The sequence below is a fragment of the Aquarana catesbeiana genome, linkage group LG03 (assembly GCF_042186555.1).
Source record: "Aquarana catesbeiana isolate 2022-GZ linkage group LG03, ASM4218655v1, whole genome shotgun sequence".
Taxonomy (NCBI): domain Eukaryota; kingdom Metazoa; phylum Chordata; class Amphibia; order Anura; family Ranidae; genus Aquarana; species Aquarana catesbeiana.
This window is the reverse complement of record NC_133326.1, coordinates 607,645,225-607,662,287: the sequence shown is the minus strand read 5'-3', so window position 1 is coordinate 607,662,287 and position 17,063 is coordinate 607,645,225. Positions and strand designations below refer to the sequence as shown.

The 17,063-nt window shown below is 43.6% G+C and overlaps 1 protein-coding gene across 1 annotated transcript in view; it reads right to left on the bottom strand.

Moving 5' to 3' along the window:
* LOC141133082 (uncharacterized) overlaps positions 1-17,063 on the bottom strand; it is a 39,308-nt gene that overhangs the window by 12,009 nt on the left and 10,236 nt on the right. Inside the window, exons 3-5 of the mRNA XM_073622209.1 lie at positions 16,461-16,598; positions 13,233-14,739; positions 1,622-1,794 (exon numbers count right to left, since the gene is read on the bottom strand). Coding sequence (XP_073478310.1) covers positions 1,622-1,794; positions 13,233-14,739; positions 16,461-16,598 — 1,818 coding nt within the window. The remainder of the gene's footprint in view (positions 1-1,621; positions 1,795-13,232; positions 14,740-16,460; positions 16,599-17,063) is intronic.

Genomic DNA, 17,063 nt, shown 5'->3' with positions numbered 1-17,063 from the left:
TTTTTTTTTTTTTTTAAAGAGGTTTCCTATACATATCCTAATCATATTTCTCGTTTTCCTGGAATTTGCACTTCTTATGCTATCCAATACTGGTGAAAATAATAAATCTTACACTATGATTTCAATGGATGTGTTCAAGAACTGCTTGGCTCAGCCTGCATGTCAGTTCCCCAAAGGCTTTGGGAGAGACTAAAAAGAGATTTACTAAAACGGTGTGCACAGAATCTGGTGCAGCTCTGCATAGTAACCAATTAGCTTCCTGGTTTTATTGTCAAAGCCTAATTGAAGGAGCTGAAGTTAAAAGCTAAATGGTTACTATGCAGAGCTGCACCAGATTCTGTGTGCTCCAGTTTTAGTAAATCTCCCCCTATGTGACCAGTGCTCAAAACTGGAGGATTTGATAAGGTTTGTAATTTCCTTACCATCACTGAAGGCTAGGATTATGCAAAAAGCTACTCCTCAGTGAAGAATACATTGAAGGTCACTCCCAAGATACAAAGCAGAATAGATCCAGTATACACACTGTAGCCATATTAGCAAGTTAAATTTTTTTGTCATCTCACATTATCTGTAGCTGGAGGTTGAAATAACTTCTAATGGCTGTAAATCTGGCTTTAAATTTTTGACATTCCACCCATCCATTCTAGCAGTTTCAGATAGGAGGACCAGACCATATATAAAGCGCTATAGACTTCTTTGTGAGAAAGATCTTCAGTCAAGTTAAAATTTCAGTTCAAAGACTATTGTTCATCCTTTCTCATTTTTATGTGAAAATAGCTGAAATACTATGTAGCAGCAGTTGATTTGTGGTTGGTGGCGATGGGGGCTGGGTGATATTGTTGCCACTCACTGATAGGGTTTTAACAAGAATTTCTGTGCAGTCAAACCTCTTCGCTAATGATTTATATTTACAGAGAGGTTTGACTGCACAGAGATTCCTATGGAAACGCTATCAGTGAGTGGATCACTGCACATCACTCCGCTCGCTACAATGAAGGGCTATTATATTCAATTGCCGCACAGCAGGGGGTGAGTGGGCGGACAAGTGAAGCTCTGCCCCCTGTCAAATTTTGCCAGGCTCCGAGTGGATGGTGTGGAGTGGCCTGACTGAAGGGTGTCTCCTGCATGGCCCATTACGAGACCTCCGTGTTGCTGCTGTATTGCCAGAGCTGCCACTAGAGGTCTGGGGTCGGCACTGGTGACTTGGTCTCTGCCGCCATTTTGGGGGAAGACCGATTCTCATGGATGGGGGAACAAGAGACGGAGCCCAGGTGGCAATAAAAGCGGCCGCCAACAGAGAACAAGCTTCCGCCAACCCCCACGGCTCAGCCCCCAACAGGTCACGGCCTTGCACTGGGCCATGGACTGGGGACCCCTGCTATATAGATTCACATTTAGCACACACGATCATCGTGCAAAAAAATAAAAAAATAAAGGATAGGATTTTTCTGATTTTCAAAATTGCATAATGGTAAAGGCTAAAGAGTCCTGGAAGTCACCCCTGAAACCACTTATCAGGAGTCTCTTGAGCATTAAGCTGCCCACTATTAGTGTCCCTAAAGACACTGACCACTGGTGCGAGTTAACTACAACTTTCAGCATGTTTCGTCGGTTTTTCTACCTGTATTTTTGGAATGGTTCCATCAGATCCTCAGTGCTAAGTGTGGATGAAAAGCCATACACCTCAATAATATGGCCAAATCTCCCATGATCCACCTGAGTTTCTGCAAATTCTGAGAAATCAGACAAGAGAGGCTGGATGTGCACATCCTTCTCACTTACATGGGCAATGATCTGAAATGAAAGAAAAAAAAAAAAAAAAAAAAAAGAAAGAAGAAGAAGACAGTACTGAGCAAAGACATACTATATATTCTAGTATATATTCTGGTAGGTTAATTGGATCCTGTCTAAAATGTCCCTAGTATGTATGAATGTGATGTAGGGACCTTAGATTGTAAGCTCCTTGAGGGTAGGGACTGATGTGAATGTACAATGTATATGTAAAGCGCTGCATAAATTAACAGCGCTATATAAGTACCTGAAATAAATAATATATTCTGAACGGCATATACACTGTTATACAAGGTTCCCTTCCCCAGCTAGCATTAAATACAAATGCACTCCTGAATTACCGCAGTTTACCACTTGGTGGCAACATTCAACTAAGAATGCCAATCACAGTCACGCATTTCTCTTTTGCCTTATTAGCCTGTACTTGCTTTCAGTGAGCACGTATCTTTTACAGTTAATATTATATTTAAGAAAAGAATGAGAAGAAAAACCCCACCAACCTATCCTCAAATTCATTTGTGGCAGTCGCTAAAAACAGTAAACACGTGCTGGCCCTAGCCATAAAGAATCATGGTCATCTCTGCTCTAGAAGCCAGAGGATGAAAACAAAACCCTGCATCAAGTAAGCCAAGCGGCGAGGTCTGGACATAAAAAAAAGTCTGGGTATAACCACCACGTGGGGCTGGGGGGGTACCCCTTTTCTTAAAATCCAAGAGAAAGAAGAAAGAAGAGGGGGGGGGGGAGGTTTATTATCCGTTAACTACTTTTTCCAGGAAGGATTACAGAAAGATAGGCTCCTCCCACCTAGCACAGGAAACACATGATCTACATTATAGAAGTACAACACATGCAATAGCCCCTCAGTATTAACAAATAACCGAAGGCTTCAGAATAAGCAATCATTAAACCCTCTCATTAGCGTAGATTTATTTTATTTTATGTTTTACTATTTTACATTGCTAATTCACCAACAAAAGGGGAGGGAACTGACGCCGTCCTGGAAAAAGTAGTTAACAGGTAATAACAATAATAATGTTTTTTCCCCAAGTTATCTTCCAGGACGGCTTACAGAGAGGACAAAAAATAAAACTACCTGATCAGGGCGGGACCACAGCCTGCAGCACTTTCCAGCCGAAAGACTGGTCTTGGCTGGCAAGCAGGTCCAGTCTATAATGCTTTACGAAAGGCTGGAACCTGGACCAGATTGCGGCCTTGCAAATCTGGAGGGTTGACGCTCTTGGGCTCAAAGTGCATGAAGTGGAAACCGCTCTTGTGGAATGAGCATTTATTCCCAACGGTGCTGTCAAGGATGCTGCTTTGCATGCCTCTGATGGCTGACTTCATCCACCTTGCAATGAAATTTTTAGATGCCCTTGTTTGCGGGTTCAAACACAAACAAGCTGGTGGAACATCGCTATTCCTTGATGCGCGCTATGTAAGCGATCAAGCATCTCCCAACATCTATTTTATTAAATACAGCCTCCTTGTCATTTTTAGGATCTCCACAAAATTAAGGTATGACGATTTCTTCTGATCTATGGAAGTTAGACTGTACTTTGGGGAGAAATGCCGGGTCCAGAGAGAGGATAAATTTTGTCTTGCAAAATGATGCAGAAGGGCTCAGCCACAGAACGCCTGTATCTCACTAACCCTCCTAGAGGAGACTAGGGCCACTAAAATCACTGTTTTCAGGGTTAAGAGCTTTATGTGCAGTTCCACTAGTGACTCAAACAGTGTTTTACAAAGATTTTGCAACACTGTGGATAAGTCCCAGGAAGGGAACCCTCCTTGACTTGGGGACCCGCTTGCGGTTAATGGATGTAAGAAATTTTTTGACCAAGGGCTCTTCTGCCAGCCTTTGATTTAAAAAGCTAGACAGAGCCGATACCTGCACCTTGAGGGTACCTGCACCTTGAGGGTACTGACTGCAAGATTTGGTTCTGCTCAAACTTGGAGGAAATCTACGACCGCCGGGATCATGGCTCTTGACACTGTTGTTGATCATGTCTCAGGCCCCAAATTTCTTCCAGATTTTATTGTAAATTGCGTTAGTGGACAGCTTCCGGCTGCTAAGGATGGCATTGATTACTTTTACTCATAACCCCCTCCGCTCTATCAGCTCCTTCTCAGTAGCCTGGCCGTCAGAGAAAAAGAGAGCTCACTTCTGGATGATTCACCTCTCCCCAATATACAAGGTCTGTCCTGTAAGGCAGTCGGTAAGGCTCCATGATGCCGAGTCTTAGTAGTCCTGAGAACCAAGACCTCCTTGGCCAGAATGGTGCGATCAGGATAACCTTCATGCTCGACACCCTTATCTTCCGGATGATCTTTGGAATGAGGGCAAAAGGTGGTAACGCATACACCAGGCTTGCTTCCCAGGATTGGGATAGGGCATCTAGGCCCAGACTGAGATGGTCTCTCTGGAACGAGAAAAAAAAAAATTGCTCCACCTGCCTGTTCTGCCTTGTAGCAAAAATGTCTATCTGTGGGACTCCCCAATTCTGCATCTGTTCGAACACTGTTTCGATTCAAGCACTATTCTGTCTGAGACAGAACCTCCCTGCTTAGGACATCCACCAGAGAGTTTAATTCCCTTTTAAGTGAATTGAAGACAGGGATAAAAGATTTGTCTCCGCCCATTGAAGGATTTCTTCTGCTATCCTCATAAGGCCTGCCACTCTAGTACCTCTCTGCTTGTTGATGTAGCTTACGGTGGTAATATTGTCCGAAAGGACCTGCACGTGTCTTCCCCTCAGAGTCGGACCAAAGGCTACTAGAGCCTTTAGAACTGCTCTCAGCTCCTTTGCATTGGAGGAAAGGTTGCCTTCCTGCCGGCTCCAGACCCCTTGGGCCATCTGTGCGCCTGAGTGGGCTCCCTACCCCTGACCGCTGGCGTCTGTGGTAACTGTCAGAGGGTTGTGTTGGGACCAAAGTCAACCTGCAGAAGACTTGCGGGGGAATAACCGCCACTTGATTGAGAGTTTTACTTCCTGTGGGATCTCCGTTTGCCTTTGAAGAGATTCCTTCCATCCCAGAGAGAAAGCATGAACGCCTGAAGTGCTCGAGTATGGAATTGGGCCCACTGGACTCCTGGGATGGTTGCTGTCATCAAACCAAGGACCCTCATACCTTGAATTGAGGTCTCTGTACATGCGCAGAGGCTGCAGTGCTCACCTCTGCAATTTATTGTTGCCACTTTTTCTTTAGTCAGAAAAATGTTGGACGTAGGTCAAGTCTATTAAGTATCCTAGGAATACTATACTCAGAGTAGGTACTAAGTGACTTTTCCTGATTTACCAGCCACCCCAGCTACTGAAGGTGTCTGATAGTTCTGCTCAGGTTCTGTTTTACTTTGTCTGCTGAGTCTGCAAAGATCAGCAGGTCACCCAGATAGGGAATTATGTGAATCCCCCTCCGATCTCGGGGTCCACAGAGCTTCTGACAGAATCTTCGCGAAGAGGTGTGGTGCCAATGCGTGGGGCAGAGCGTTAAACTGAAAATAGAGGGTCTTGAACTCATTCTTCACTGCAAACCTGAGATATTGCTTGGACTCCTTTCAAATGGGGACATGAAGACTAGAGGGGTTAACAAATGTCTGGTGGTGTATATTGACTCCATTTTGAATTGTTTGTACTTTACAAACATGTTCACTTGCTTTAGGTTCAAAACGATTCGGAATTTTCCTGATGGCTTTTTTAATCAGAAAAACGTGAGAATAAAACTTCCTTTTTCTTAGAGTTGGGGGGGAAATGAAGCTCATCACCTTCTCCTCCACCATACTCTGTAGGAGGGAAGACATAGCTGTTGATTTCTCTACGTCTTTCGGGAGAATTGAGGGGGGCTCCATCTAGCTCTATCCTGTACCCTGACTTGATCAGTGGGAGGAATGACCCCAACCTTCCTCCCCACATGGCCGACTGAGTCACTGGGAAGGGTCTTTAGGCTGGGAGGGTTTGAAAAGGAAGCCACCTCTACCCCTTCCCCTTCTGTACTGCCACCCCCTTTGCTGGTCTTGCGTTGCTGCAAAACCCTTGTTACGCTGCCCCTGATGGTTTCTTTCTCCTGACCTCTGGAAGAGACAAAAATTCTTTTGTTCTTGTTTTTTTTGGGGAAAGGAAACCCCTTCTTTTTATCTACCACCTCTCTAGAACAGAACAGATTCTAGCTCTTTACCAAGCAGCAAATTTCCAGAAAAGGGGAGGGAACAGAGCTTGGTTTTTGACACTGTCACCTCCCCAGGACTTCAGCCAGATAGCCCTCCTGGCTTCATTAAGCAATGCTGTAGACCTGGTCGAGAACTTTACAGACTCCGTGGATGCATCCGCTATATAAGCTACTGCCTTACTTAGAGTTGGCAAAGCATCCAAAATCTCTTCCCTGGGAGTGACACTCCACAAATCATGCGTATGAGCCATGCATGTAGTGGCTAGGGCTGGTTTAAAGTTAGCGGAGCAGGCTTCCCACGCCATCTTTAAATACTCTTCATCCTTCCCACAGCTCTGTATCCTCCTCCTTGAAGGGAAACCTTCTCTACAGATTCTTTAGGGAAGAAGACTCTTCTCCGGATTCTTCCATTCTTGAAGTACTGTCTCTTTTTAGGGACGTATGCACCGGAAAGGTTCTGGTCTGCTTAGGCTGAAGGCCTGCATATAAAAAAGGTCATGTACAGACAATTTTCTGGTTCTTTCAGCTCCAGGGTGTCAGAAATAGCCTTTAATAACTCCTCTGTTTCCTCTGAAGGAAGGAAAAAAAAAAAAAAATATATAATAATCTTTGGACCTTGCTGGGTTTTTCCTCATTACGCTCCCGTTCCTCAGAATCTGAGGCTGACTGAGCTCTCCTCCAGCTACTCCAGTACTCCCCTGCTGGTGGGTTGCCCATGTCTGAGCAAGGACTATCAGCCTGGTACTGGTGCCGGAAGTACAGGGGATAGGTTCTGCAAGAGCTTCCAGCTTTCTGGGTTTAAAGGACTGTAAAAAGTCTGTTTCATCTCCTTCATTGAGTCCATAAAACCCTTGGAGGACAGGCCCTGTCTCTCCCTTGATGAGTTTATTCTATACAGTCCTGACATGCACTTTTCATCCAACCATAAGGCATTTTCTTGGTGCACATTGGGCACCTTTTTTTCTGGGTGTCTTTGTTCTGCTATCTTTGTCATCTGATTCATTGCAGGACAAAGCCCATGAGCCCAAATGCCAGCACATTACTTCCACTGAAGTAAATACCAATTATCAAAACACCCAGTGGATAACACAATTCTAATCTAAGAATCTTTAAAGTACCCACCACCGGAGCCTATGCTAGTATGTGCGACATCTGTCCACCATAAGCATAAACAAAATAGGCTCTGGGAATAAAAAAAAAAAAAAAAAAGAAAAAGCCTCCTGTGCCCCAACCAAAGGAGTATAAGAAAAGGAAAGGAGCAGCCTGTCTCCTATTTTCTTACCCTAGGGCCTGATTTAACCAATGGCGCCTCCAGACCTGCTTCCATGGATCCTGGCTTCTCCATGCTGCTCCTGGAAGCCTTTGGCGCCATCTTCAGTCCCCTATTTAAGGTGTGGAGAATCCGGGGTGGCGCTGTGGATCCAACGCCTCCCTCTAGCACAGCACGCCTCTCATCTTTTAATTACCCTTGCTAAGGCTTCATTTCCCGGCGTCTGGGTGTACCAAGATGGCGGCCGCCACCAGACTTCCGGCCGCGTCACTTCCTGCTGCAAGCGACATCAATCCGTGCCCCTAGCGCGGTCCACACGCTGAGGATAGGAAGCCCTGAAACATGGGGATCTCTGTAAATAAGCAACAGAGAAGAGCACCTGGATCACGCGGCGGCCTGCGCCTCCACCAGGAGAACACCCTGCTGTGCCATTCTGGATGGACCCCACTTGGCCACTTCCTCCACTTCTAACAGGTACCTCACCGAGGCTACAACCACAAAAGCGGGAGAGGGGGTCCCTTACCTTCACCCCAGTCCGTTTTTCCAGGTCTATGGGTGGCTCAAGCTGACTCTTACCCCAGGAGTACTGCCCCCATTACACTGGGTATGGACGCCGGGAGGCCCCTGCCACCTAGCACGAAGGCCAGACAAAAAAATAACAGACATTGTTTGGAGCTCCTGTCTGGCTGGAGGAAACTCAAATACTGAGGGGCTGTTGCATGTGTTGTACTTTTATAATGTGGATCATGCGTTTCCTGTGCTAGGTGGGAGGAGCCTCTCTCTGTAAGCCGTCCTGGAAGATGACTTGGAAAAATTTCTTAGCACTCATAAAGGAACACAAATTCAGAAACAGCTGGGTTATAGTGCTACCTACAGGTGGTTGGGACACTGGTAAATAGAAAAAAAAAAACGTAAGTCTGTCTATATAACCCTCCTCTGGCTATAATAGGGGTCCCAGGTTTTGGATTATGTGTACCTGCTCCTTCTAGAGAAGCACTAGGGAAGCATGGGCTGAGGTCACCACCCACCGGCAGAAGGATGGTCCTCTCCAAGTCTTATCTCAGACATGTGTCCACACAGTGGTTTTGCATCTAGGCCCAAAGTGAAGCAAGGTGCTCACAAAACCAGACAGCTGCTGAGGGTTTCAGGCACCTGGAGATCACTGTAGGCGGGCAGTGGAAAAAGACCAGAGATCCATGTGGTGCTTCAAGAGTAGCAGCGACAACAGGATGATGCTCCCTCCAAGCCAAAAGGCACCGCACCCAACGGTTAACATTAGCACTCGATACATCGACTCCAATTCCTACTACAGTAAAGTGGCAGTAGCAGGAAATATAAATGCGCCCAGTGGTGCAATAGCAAGGTAGCTTCTGGTGCTTCAGCCAGAATGGCCTTACTTTTATTTTCACTCACCTGGGCCTGTGCCATGGCTCTGGACCCGGAAAGCACTCCATGGTTAACACAACACATTCAAGTCAACTCATTCAAGCTAGTGCTGAGGAGGTGCCGATATAGAAAGCAAAAGAAATGTAGAACCAGCTCAAGCAGTGTAGCAAAGGATCTTGATTGATGTCACCAAAAGGTAAAAAAAAAGACTAGCAAAAAATAAAATAAGCTTTTTTGCAGCAGAGCTGATAAAAAAAAAAAAAAAAAAAAAAAAAAAGGTATACAACCTCCTAGGACATTCATATACAGTATCTCACAAAAGTGAGTACATCCCTCACATTTTTTTGTAAATATTTTATTATATCTTTTCATGTGACAACACTGAAGAAATTACACTTTGCTACAATATAGTGAGTGTACAGCTTGTATAACAGTGTAAATTTGCTGTCCCCTCAAAATAACACAGCCATTAATGCCTAAACGCTGGCAAAAGTGAGTACACCTCTAAGTGAAAAAATTAGATATTTTACATTTTTTTTTATTGGGAATGTTTTATAGCAAAAAGTAAAAAAAAATATTGTTTATTTTTTTCAAAATTGTTGCATTTTTTTTTGTTTATAGCACAAAAAAAAATAAAAGCAGAGGTGATCAAATACCACCAAAAAGAAAGCTCTATTTTTGGGGAAAAAAGGACATCAATTTTGTTTGGGTACAGCACCACATGCCTGCGCAATTGTCAGTTAAAGTAACGCAGTATTGTATCGCAAAAAATGGCCTAGTCATTAAGGGTGTAAATCCTTTCAGGGGGCTGAAGTGGTTAAATTGACTTCATCTGCAGATCGAAGTTCATCTCTTTGATCTGTAGATGAATAAACAGAAAGATAAAAAAAAAAACAAAAAAAAAAACAAAACATTGTTTCTTTTTGTATCTTTCTGTTTCAGGGGCCGCAATGTTGCCTGGCTGTGTTTTTTTTTTGACAGCTCCAATTGCCGGGACTTCGTTTACACTTCAGCTGTCAACAGGGTAACCCCACTGACAGCTAAATGAGTCATTGATTGTTAAGGACGTAGCGATTTCGGTTTCAGGTATCAGAGCATCGGTACTCGTGCAAATGCTTAGGATCTGCACCGATACTGGTATTAGTATTGGTGCAACCCTAATGGAGGGAATCACATACCTGGATGTAAGTATTTCTTTTGGCTCCCTGCACTGAAGAGAATAGTGGGGGGTAAAGGAAACTGCTAGGGAGGGATGGAGGGGGGTAAAGCAAACCTGTTGCTGTGCTTATTCGTTCAGTGTTTTAAGTTATTAAAGCTGCAGAATCACATAAGGTTTCTTTATTGGGCACCTCTGGAAGATTTACCCCCCTTCTTGACCTGGCCATTTTTTGCTATAGGGCACTCCGTTATTTTAAGTGACAATTGCATGGTCATGCAACGCTGTACATAAACAAAATTTGTATCATTCTTTTCCCACAAATAGAGCTTAGAGCTTTTTTTGGTGGTATTTGATCACCTTTGGGGTTTTTTTTTGCACTATAAAACAAAAAAAAGACCAACAATTTTTGAAATATATAAACATTTTTTTTTTTTTTTTTTTTTACTTTTTTGCTATAAAACATAGCCAATAAAATAAAAAAAATAAAAAAACACACTGAATTTCGGCTGTTTAGCGAGTACCTGTGGACATCCATTGGTCAGGACCCGCTGATACAGTATCACAAAAGTGAGTACACCCATCACATTTTTGTAAATATTTTATTATACCTTTTCATGTGACAACACTGAAGAAATGACACTTTGCTACAATGTAAAGTAGTGAGTGTACAGCTTGTATAACAATGTAAATTTGCTGTCCTCTCAAAATAACTCAACACACAGACATTAATGTTGAAACTGCTGGCAAAAGTTGGCCCAATTAGCCCTCCCCTGTGTCACGTGACTCGTTAGTGTTACTAGAGGTTGTCTTTGGGAAATAGATGTATGAGTGCTGCCAGCATTGCTGCAGAGGTTGAAGGGGTTGGGGGGTCAGCTTGTCAGTGCTCAGACCATAATCCGCATACTACATCAAATTGGTCTGCATGGCTGTTGTCCCAGAAGGAAGCCTCTTCTAAAGATGATGCACAAAAAGCCCGCAAACAGTTTTCTGAAGACAAGCAGACTATGGACATGGGATTTTCTGGAATCATGTCCTGTGGTCTGATGAGACCAAGATAAAAACTTATTTGGTTCAGATGGTGTCAAGCGTGTGTGGCGGCAACCAGGTTAGGAGTACAAAGACAAGTGTCTTAGCATGGTGGTGGGATTGTCAAGGCCTGGGGCTGCCTGAGCACTGCCGACACTGGGGAGCTACAGTTCATTGAGGCTAGCATGTAATGTGACATACTGAAGCAGAACATGATCCCCTCCTTTTGGAGACTGGGCTGGAGGGCAGTATTCCAACATGATAATGACCCCAAACACACATCCAAGACGACTACTGCCTTGCTAAAGAAGCTGAGTGTAAAGGTAATGGACTGGAAAAGCATGTCTCCAGACCTAAACCCTATTGAGCATCCTCAAATGGAAGGTGAAGGAGCACAAGGTCTCCAACATCCACCAACTCCGTGATGTCATGTCATCATGGAGGAGTGGAAGACCTGTGAAGCTCTGGTGAACTCCATTCCCATGAGGGTTAAGACAGTGCTGGAAAATAATGGTTGCCACACAAAAAATTGACACTTTGGGCCCAATTTGGACATTTTCACTTAGGGGTGTACTCACTTTTGTTGCTAGCGGTTTAGACAGTAACCACTTATTTTAGATGTGTTGTTTACAAGTTAAAAACTGTTTTTTTTCTAGAAAATTACTTAGAACCCCCAAACATTATACATTTTTTTTCAAACACCCTAGAGAATAAAATGGCGGTCGTTGCAATACTTTGTCGTACCGTATTTGCGCAGCAGTCTTACAAGCGCACTTTTTTTTTTTGAAAAAATACACTTTTTTTAATTAAAAAAAATAAAACAGTAAAGTTAGCCCAAATTTTTTTCTATAGTGTGAAAGATAATGTTACGCCAAGTAAATTGATACCAAACATGCCACACTTCAAAATTGCGCCCCCTCGTGGAATGGCGACAAACTTTTACCCTTAAAAATCTCCAAAAAAAAAAAAAATTCTACAGGTTGCATGCTTTGAGTTACAGAGGTCTAGAATTATTGCTCTCGCTCTACCGATCGCGGTGATACCTCACATGTGTGGTTTGAACGCCGTTTTCATATGCGGGCGCTACTCACCTATGCGTTCACTGCTGCACGCGAGCTCGGCAGAACGGGGAGCGTTTAAAAAAAAAATGTTTTTTTTTTTTTTTCTTATTTATTTTACCTTTTATATTTTTTATTTTTACACTGTTTAAAAAAAAAAAAAAAAAAAAAAAAAATTGTGTCACTTTTATTCCTATTACAAGGAATGTAAACATCCCTTGTAATAGAAAAAAAGCATGACAGGACCTCTTAAATATGAGATATGAGATCTGAAAAAGACCTCAGATCTCATATTTACACTAAAATGCAATATAAAATAAATTTTTGTTTTTTGTCAAAAAAAAAAAAAAAAAAAAAAAAAAAAAAAAAAAATGGCCCTTTAGGAGCTATGGACGGAAGTGACGTTTTGACGTCACTTCCGCCCTGCAATGTCATGGAGACGGGTGGGGGCCATCTTCCCCTTACTCGTCTCCATACACAGCCACCGAGAGGATCCGATTGCCTCCGCCGACGGCTCCGGTAAGCGGCGGAGGGTACCAGATCGTGGTGGGAGGGATGCCCCTGATAAAAGTCATCTCGCAGCACATCCGCCGCAGAGACCACCTTTATCTTGTAGCCGACCAAACACGAGGATACCGGGGTTATGGCAGCTAGCTGCTATAATAACAAGGATATCCGTCCTCAAAGGACGTATATCGGCATTCGGCAAGTGGTTAATGGCTGTGTGTTGAGTTATTTTGAGGGGACAGCAAATTTACACTGTTATACAAGCTGTACACTCACTACTTTACATTGTAGCAAAGTGTCGTTTCTTCAGTGTTGTCACATGAAAAGTAAATATTTTATTATATCTTTCAAAAATTATTTTACACCCCTCACATAATTTAAAGAAGAATTCCAAGAAATGTTTTTCCCCCACACAATGGGGCTGTGCCCGCACTGCTCGTTTTTTGTCCAGGGGTGAGGAGAGCTGATATACCCCCGTCTACAGACGGGCTATGTACGCGAGGATGGCAGGAGCAGTCCACCACAAAGGGGGGGGGGGGGGGGGGTGGATTGCCTTTTTCTGGAGGATGGAAGGATCAGGTAAGTATAGTCTCTGTGCGTCCCTGGATTAAACAAGTAGTTAACCCATGCCATGCAGGCACAGCACCACTGCATGGCAAAAGAAAAAAACAAAACAAAAAAACAAACACGTCTTTACTTTAAATTGATTTGAGGGTTATACACAAGCATGGGGGAAAAAAAAAATTCCCAGAGATCTGCATTAAATCTCACTCCCCCCCCCCCCCCCCTACCTCTGATGCATATAGGTGCATAGACCTCTGTTCCTAATAACCAGTGTCACCACAGTCTTTCCAGAAGTATCACTACTCACCTCAGTCATAATTTGCTCAAGCATCTTCTGCGGATCTTCATCATTACCTTTTGACATTTCCACTTCTGTTTGCATACAGCTGTTACTAGTTTTAGAAAGTTCTGTCACACTTTTGTCTTCTTCCCCTGTTTTGTCAGATGGCAGGTGTGATTCCAGTATCGCAGGCTCTGTGTAATCACCACCAGACACTTCTTGTACTTTTTCATCTTTCCTAGTATTACTGCCACTATCTACACTGGGAACACAGTATACATTTTCTAATAGAGTATTTGAGGCAGATTCTAAACTGGTTGTTTCGATCTCCACATCATTACTAAGTCTTTCAAGTTTGTTTTTACCAGTTACACTTTCACTATTTGCATCATTGCACCCTGAAGGACTGCATCGATTGTCTGGTTTAGAGTCTATTATTGCATCTTCTTGTACTTTGTCACAGCCAGCGGTTTCTGTTATACCTGCTCTATAGTCTTCAGTTCTTTCAGATGCATCTGTATCATAGATTAGGTCTGTAATGGATGTATTGTTCTCAGCTTTTCCCAAGCCGTCTTCTGTCCTCACTTCATGGTCCTCTGTTTTGCTGTGTGTTCCTATGAGACTCTCCACTGGCTTTTCTACATTTTGATATTCTGCAATGCCTTTATCAGATGTACCAATTTCCTGAGATCTTTGCTCTGGTACAGGACTCTCTCTATTCTCTTCCAGATCCCGTGATGCCTTCTCAAGCTTTTCTACCACTTTTGATCTCTTTGTTAGGTCCTTTAGCTCTTCTGAGATATTTATCATTTCTTCCTCATCTTGTTTCACCTGTATCTTCTCACCCACCTTCAGACCATCTAGGCTCTTTGACAACTCATTCACATTACTTGAGATCAGCACTTCTGTGTGGTCGTGAACCTCAGCAGGGACTTTTGATGTCCTCTCTGGATTCTCCTGTCCAAAGTAGACCTCAGCTTCTTCACGTTTTTCCATGCCAGTATCAGACGCATTTTGGCCTTCCTCTCTTGTGTCGTGCACAACTGTTCCCTGTGCATCTGCCATTTCTCTGTCCATCTTTTCCATCATATCTTGACTGCTTAGCCTCTCCTTTGGTAACTTGTGGTCCTGTGATCCATGCTCTGGTTCCTCAAAATCCACCAAACTCTCCTCTTTGTCCAAAGCTTCTGTTTTGCCTGTCTCAAACACCGTGCTTCCCTGTCCATCCGTGTTATCTTTTTTTGTCACGTGCATCAGTTGTCCCCTGTGATATGTATATCTATGGCACTCTCTAACTTCTGGTTCTTTAGTCTGGCTGTCTTCTATGTCCTTTATTCGCTGTTCTTCTCTGACTTTCCACCAAGGCTTCCCCTTGGCTGCATACATTGCGCGGTCTGGTCTTCCATCCTTTCTCTGCCTCCAGTTTTGTCTTCCTCTGCCAGTCTCTGATTTTTTGTTGTAAGAGCCACGCCAAGTTCGGCTGTAACTTTTAGCTGCTGCATCACTGCTGGATTCTTCACTCTGTGATGGGAGCCTACAAATACAACATCGGGAAATCTATAAAAAAAACCCTTTAAAAATGTACAGTTTCAGCATACTGTAGGTACAGTGAGAGGAATAAAGTATTTGATCCCCTGCTGATTTTGTACATTTGCCTACTGACAAAGAAATGATCAGTCTATACTTTTAATGGTAGGTTTATTTTAACAGTGAAAGACAGAAAAAAAAAAAAAAAAAAAAAAAAAAAAAACACAACAAGAAAAAAAAACAAACAAGCCACCACCACGAGAAAAACAAAACGCATTTCAAAAAAGTTATAAATGGATTTGCATTTTAATGAGTTAAATAAGTATTTGACTTTGTCACAAAACATGACTTAGTACTTCGCACACATCTCAGGAGGGATTTTGTCCCACTCTTTGTACATTTTCTTAAGGTCATTAAGGTTTTGAGGCTGACGTTTAGTAACTCGAACCCTCAGCCCCCTCCACATATTTTCTACGGGATTAGTGTCTGGAGACTGGCTAGGCCACTCCAGGACCTTAATGTGCTTCTTCTCAAGCCACTTTGTTGCCTTGGCCATGCATTCTGAGCCATTGTCATGCTGGAACACCCATCCACGACCCATCTTCAATGCCCTGGGAAGAAGGTTCTCCCCCAAGATTTGACGGTACATGGCCTTGTCCATCATCCCTTTGATGCGGTGAAGTTGTCCTGTCCCCTTGATTCATACTTGCCTAAGTGGATGCAGCAACGGTTCGATGCTGCACCTGTCCCCCGGCGCCTCCAACACTGAAAACCGAGTGATCGAACACTGCCAATCGCTCAGTTCTCACAGCTCCCTGAGCAGAGAGTTGGTGACTGTCAGTCACAGCTCTCTGCTCTGCCCCCTCCTCGTTCACTGGAGCGCTGGGCTGTGGAGTGGGCGGGAGCGGCTGGTTCAGCCTCTCAGCAGCTCGCTGAGAGGCTGAGCCGGGTGTCGGTCCAGGGATCTGGGCGAATCCCGACTCCTTGGTCGTGATGATGCCGAGCCTGGACCAACTCTGTGATAGCGGCAAAAAGCGGAATTCAAAACAAACTGCACTCCTGTGATCCATAGAAGTACAGCCAAACGAGCTTTGGCTGTACTTCTCCATTAATGCAGTCTCTGCATTAGAGTCCTCAATCAATCCAGCGCTGTGCCCAGCTGCAGGTCTTCTCTACCTTCTCTCTCTTCTCAAAGGTTTCACTGGGAACAGTAGGAGCCATTGGCTCCTGCTGCTGACAGTCAAACCCGGGGGGGGTTTAGGGGGGGGGTCTAGGCCGCTCTCTTTTTAGGAGGGGGAAAAAAAAAAAAAAAAAAACGAAACGATACAGAAACACTTTGATCTGGCCACCTCTTTCCAGCCTCCATGTACACCCATGACCTACTTTGCAACTTTGTTTTTTTCAGATTTTTGGCACTAACTGGCACCTCCAAACCATCCAACAAGCACCCATAAAATTTCTACTTTCGTATACTGGTCTAAAAGATTCTCCATTGCAAATTTCCTTTAGAGTCTAACAAGGTGCACTCTATCGATCGATACAGATACTCTATTAGGAGGGCAGCTGAAAAGATGGCATTATCTGACAACCATAAGCTTTATTTTTTGTGACAAACATAAAGCTTGGATTGCCCAAGCATGCATGTATGTTTATGTCAAAGGACACAGGAGAACATATAAACACCACCTGCATTGGCGTATCTAGAAAGAGCTCAATTTAATATCTTACCTGATCTCTACATGGCATATTACAGTGCGGCGCTGCCACCCTTCACCCACAGAAAAGCTGCTAAGTCCATTATAAGGCTCTGCTAGCCGGTGGATAAGGTAACGCAGTCGGCTAGAGACAGGCGGGAACAAAAGAACCCTGAAAGACCATAAGCAAAGAAGCCATTCAATATTCACAAAATTTTAGTTTGTAAAAGGCACAATGCTTGTGGTGAATCTATGTATTAAAACTGTCATATAAGGAACACACACACACACACACGTCTGTTTGCACAGCTTCAGCGCTAAGATGGAATAACTTGGGACACAGGTATTCCTGTTTAGTCTTTAGATGAGGAAACGAAGATTCACTTCCTGAAGAATGAAGTTGTGCTTTCCTCCCCATAGCCTATGCTATGCCTTTATTTTTACAGGTTAAAAACCCAGAAAATATAACATTTTCACCAAAGCTCATTTCTTACAGCTCTTCTACTATTTTACTCTGTTATTCCCAACAGAATGATGGGCATATTGCAAAGCTGCCAACACTGACACAGAAACCTTCAATCTCTAAAGACAAATCTGTACTTTAAAAAAAAAAAAAAAAAGTTACTTTGATCGGCAT